Source organism: Camelus bactrianus, chromosome 6, assembly GCF_048773025.1.
Source record: "Camelus bactrianus isolate YW-2024 breed Bactrian camel chromosome 6, ASM4877302v1, whole genome shotgun sequence".
Classification (NCBI taxonomy): domain Eukaryota; kingdom Metazoa; phylum Chordata; class Mammalia; order Artiodactyla; family Camelidae; genus Camelus; species Camelus bactrianus.
The window spans coordinates 305,356-309,157 of record NC_133544.1 but is presented as its reverse complement, the minus strand read 5'-3'; the positions used below and the strand labels follow the sequence as shown (position 1 = coordinate 309,157).

At 50.2% G+C, this 3,802-nt stretch overlaps 1 gene segment (V, D, J or C); it reads right to left on the bottom strand.

The window, feature by feature from the left end:
- Positions 1-1,408: 1,408 nt before the first annotated feature.
- LOC141577852 (immunoglobulin heavy variable 4-30-4-like) lies at positions 1,409-3,473 on the bottom strand. The segment is given in 3 exon segments: positions 1,409-1,441; positions 3,029-3,342; positions 3,428-3,473. Coding segments are annotated over 3 exon segments (393 nt in total).
- Between the last annotated feature and the right edge of the window lie 329 nt (positions 3,474-3,802).

The following is a 3,802-nucleotide window of genomic DNA, read 5'->3' as shown; positions in this document are numbered from 1 at the left end:
TCTAGATATAAGACAAACATGTGAAATATCAGTTAATATTGAGATTAATTATTAATGCAAATTAAAAACCTATAATAGCTGATATAGGTTGGATTTTAGTGAATATTATAACATCCAGGTTCAGCCTTGCCCTGTCTTGTTTGGGGATCAGGTGAAGCAGGGACACGGCCCCTCCCCAGTGCTGGCTCTCTGCTCCAATGTCCCCTTCACCTGCAGGCCTGTGCTCAGGACCCTCCGGCCCACAACCAGCACACAGGGGTGAAGAGGCTTTAAGGTGCCTGTCAGTGAACTGAAGGCCCAATTTTGGTGTTTGTTCATGTTTTCATTCAGTGAAAATTATTTACATATAGAAATTTACCTTCTGCATGTCAACATTTTTATGAAGTTGACAAGATACAAAGGTTTCTCTCAGAGTTTTTCCACATTATTGACATTTGAGGCTAGTTTCTCATTTTGGGAGTTTCTGTGTGCATTGTGGAGTGTTGAGCAGCATCGATGGACTCTGCCCTCTGGGTAACTAGGTTCCTGTAGCACACGCCACATGTGACAGCCCAACCTGTCTGCAGACATTTCCAAGTGTCCTCTGGGGGACAGAATGACTCCAGCATGACACAAACATCAATTTCCAACTACACAACATTCCTCATGCTATTCTAGGGAAAGGCACTGCAGGAAACAGGACTCAGGACACTCTCGAGGATGAAATGCCTGGAAATACACTGGAAGGTGGAGGGCAGACTCGAGGATGCACAGAAGAATCATTTGTGTCATTTAACATCTGTAAATTTGACAATGAAAAAGAGTAGTTAGTGGATACATTTCAACTAAAGGTCCCATGAAAAAACATTTCTTCTGTGTCTGGTCCTACAACAAATGAGGGAAAAAGGACAGACAATTCAGACACCCTGAAAAAAAGCTCAAGTTCAGAAAGAAGATGTTTGCCTGGAATCATTATGGATGGGCTTCCAGGGAAGGTGATGGTCCAGTGGAGCATCCCCAGTGTCTGGGAGGAAACCCCCCATGGCTTCTCCTGCACCTGCTCTGAAACTGTCCCTCTTGTTTCCTCATGATCCTGGGTGACCCCTGGTGGCCTGAGCCCTCCCTGCAGGGCTGGTTTCATCTGAGCCACCCTGACCTCCCCTCACTCACTCTCCCTCGTGTGAGAGTGACACATGGCTGTGCCCTCAGAGACCCCAGAGCTGTGCTGCAGGGAAACCTCATCTCCAATATGTCTGTGGAGATGGAGGTGCCTTTTAAGAGACATAGACCGTACACCCAAAGCAAGTGAGTTACCCAGTCCTTTCCCTGGGGGTGTGACAGATCCCCCAGTAACCACTGTGTGTGATGGAGGGGGTCCCAGAGACAGAGTAGGTGCGGGGGAGAGTCTTCAATACTCTTTGACCAACTCCTACACCAGCACCCGTGACAGGACACCTGGGGACTGGAAACACAAAGACACAATCACTTCACAGCACCATCCACATAGGTCAGTGTTCCTCAGACCCAGGAGGTGCTCACAGCTGAGACGAGCCATCAAGAGGAGGAATGACCAGAAGGAGTCCGTGTCCCTTTGGATTAAGCCTTCTGCTCTCAGAGAATCACGCCAGTGAAGATAAGAACCCTGACTCGAAGCTCACAAAGACCCTCTGACCATTCAGCACTCAGGCTCCTTGAGATGCTTTTCTCCATGAGGTCTGGGCCTGCGGGATTCTGGGTCCATCTTTGCATGTCCCAGTTTTATCAAGAAACCTGCTGAGTCAGGTTAGTGAGACTCCTCACCCTGGAAATCTGATCGCCCTCAATATTTGATCCAATTCCCCTAACCTATGATCTTCAGGGAACATCTGCCCACCCTGACCTCCTGTATCAAGAATCCTCTGGAGACAGTCTGCCCAGAATCCCCCTGACCTTGAAGCCTCCTCACAGTCATTTTCCACCCAGTCAACGTCATCACTTTTGGGGCATAAATCTCCATTTTACCGTCTGTGTTTGTAATTGAGACAAGTTTCCAAGGCTGACACAAATACCCAAAGTGAGATGTGAATTTGTTTATTTGAAGAAAATTTATATTGAAGCTTTATTTCAAGCTCAATGCCCCCATCAGTATAACTCATGCCTGGATGGGGCTTATCTGTCACAGATAATTTCTGGTAAGTCACTCACAGCACTTTGTGCTCAGGGACGCTGCACTGCACTTCAGGACAACACATTGACCAGCTGAAACAGGCAAACTGACTCCTTCTACCACAAAGAGGGAAAAATGTGGCACTAACTGGACCTGAAAGGAGACTCATTTACGTGATGGGAGTTGAAACAAGAGGGCAGAGCATCACCCTGACCGACCTCAGGGGGGGAATGTTAGTGTGTTGGGCGATTCAAAGTGCTGCCCACATTGCAATTGTCCATGAGGTGTTTAAATACAACAGCAGTTTTCATATTGGGCTGCAAATAAATTTTATCCCATATTTGAACTGTAGTCCCCGTGCCCCGTGAGTAATGAGGATCCCTGCACATGCTGTCCGGGGCACCCTGGCATTAGCGTCTGTAAAACGCATCCTGCACAATGCAAACCCTTGTGCCCTTTGACAGGAAGATGGAGGGTGTGCAGCCTCCTGCCCTGGGAGCAAAGACAAAGATGAATAACAGTTTAGACGTGTAGTACAAGTGCCTGGGCCTTCTCAGAACATTCAACAGTTTTGAGACATCCAGACTCACCTAGAAAATTATGTTAAAACCTAGCATCCTTTGGACCTTTTTGAGAAGAAAACAAAATATATCCTGAGTACAATATTATTGTTGGAAACAAATGAGTCAAAAGAATGAAAAATTAGTGTCCAGCAGGGAGTCTCTGGTAGAGCAGATGAGCAGGAAAAGGAAACCAGGGATTCTAACCGCAAACCCCTCCCGGCCCCTCTGCACCTGCTCTGGGGCTCAGCCTTGCCCTTGGCGGCTCCTGAGCACCCCCCGGGGGTCCTGGGCTCCCCAGGCGGGGAGGTTTGTGTCTGGGCGCACCCTGATTTCCCCTCACTGTGTCTCTGGCACAGTAATACACGGCCGTGTCCTCAGGGGTCACAGAGCTCAGCTGCAGGGAGAACTGGTTCTTGGACGTGTCCCTGGAGATGGAGGTGCGGCTCTTGAGGGATGGGCTGTAGTAAGTGCTGCCACTATAAGCTATGGCTCCCATCCACTCCAGCCCCTTCCCTGGGGGCTGGCGGATCCAGCTCCAACCATAATAGCTGGTTGTGATGGAGCCACCAGAGACAGTGCAGGTGAGGGAGAGCGTCTGCGAGGGCTTCACCAGGCCTGGGCCCGACTCCTGCAGCTGCACCTGGGACAGGACACCTGGGGACATGGAGAATCAGTCATCGTGAGTCACCTCCACCACTTCCATCCCCACAGACCCGTGCCTGGCACCTGAGACACTCACCTTGGGGACCTGCCACCAGGCACAGGAGAAGACCCAACAGTCTCATCTTCCCCTGGACCACAGCCCTGCCTTCCCCAGAGACCTCAGCCCCGTGTGAGGACAGAGCTGTGAGCTCCCACCTCCCAAGCGTGGATTTTACCCTCGAGCTTGAAGGGGAATTTGCATGTGGAGGGGCCCTGTCTTCATAAATAGGGAAGGGCTGAATTAGTCTCCCCTGTTTCTTTGAGAACCGCTGTGAGTGTCACTTCTCTTGGCTTATGTGGCTTGTGCATCAGGGAGGGGAGGGGACCTGTCCATGGGACCCCTTGGACACCAGTCAAAGGGCAGCCCCTCCCTCTGGGACAAGAGCTGCTCTCCTTCAAGCCCATCTTCCCT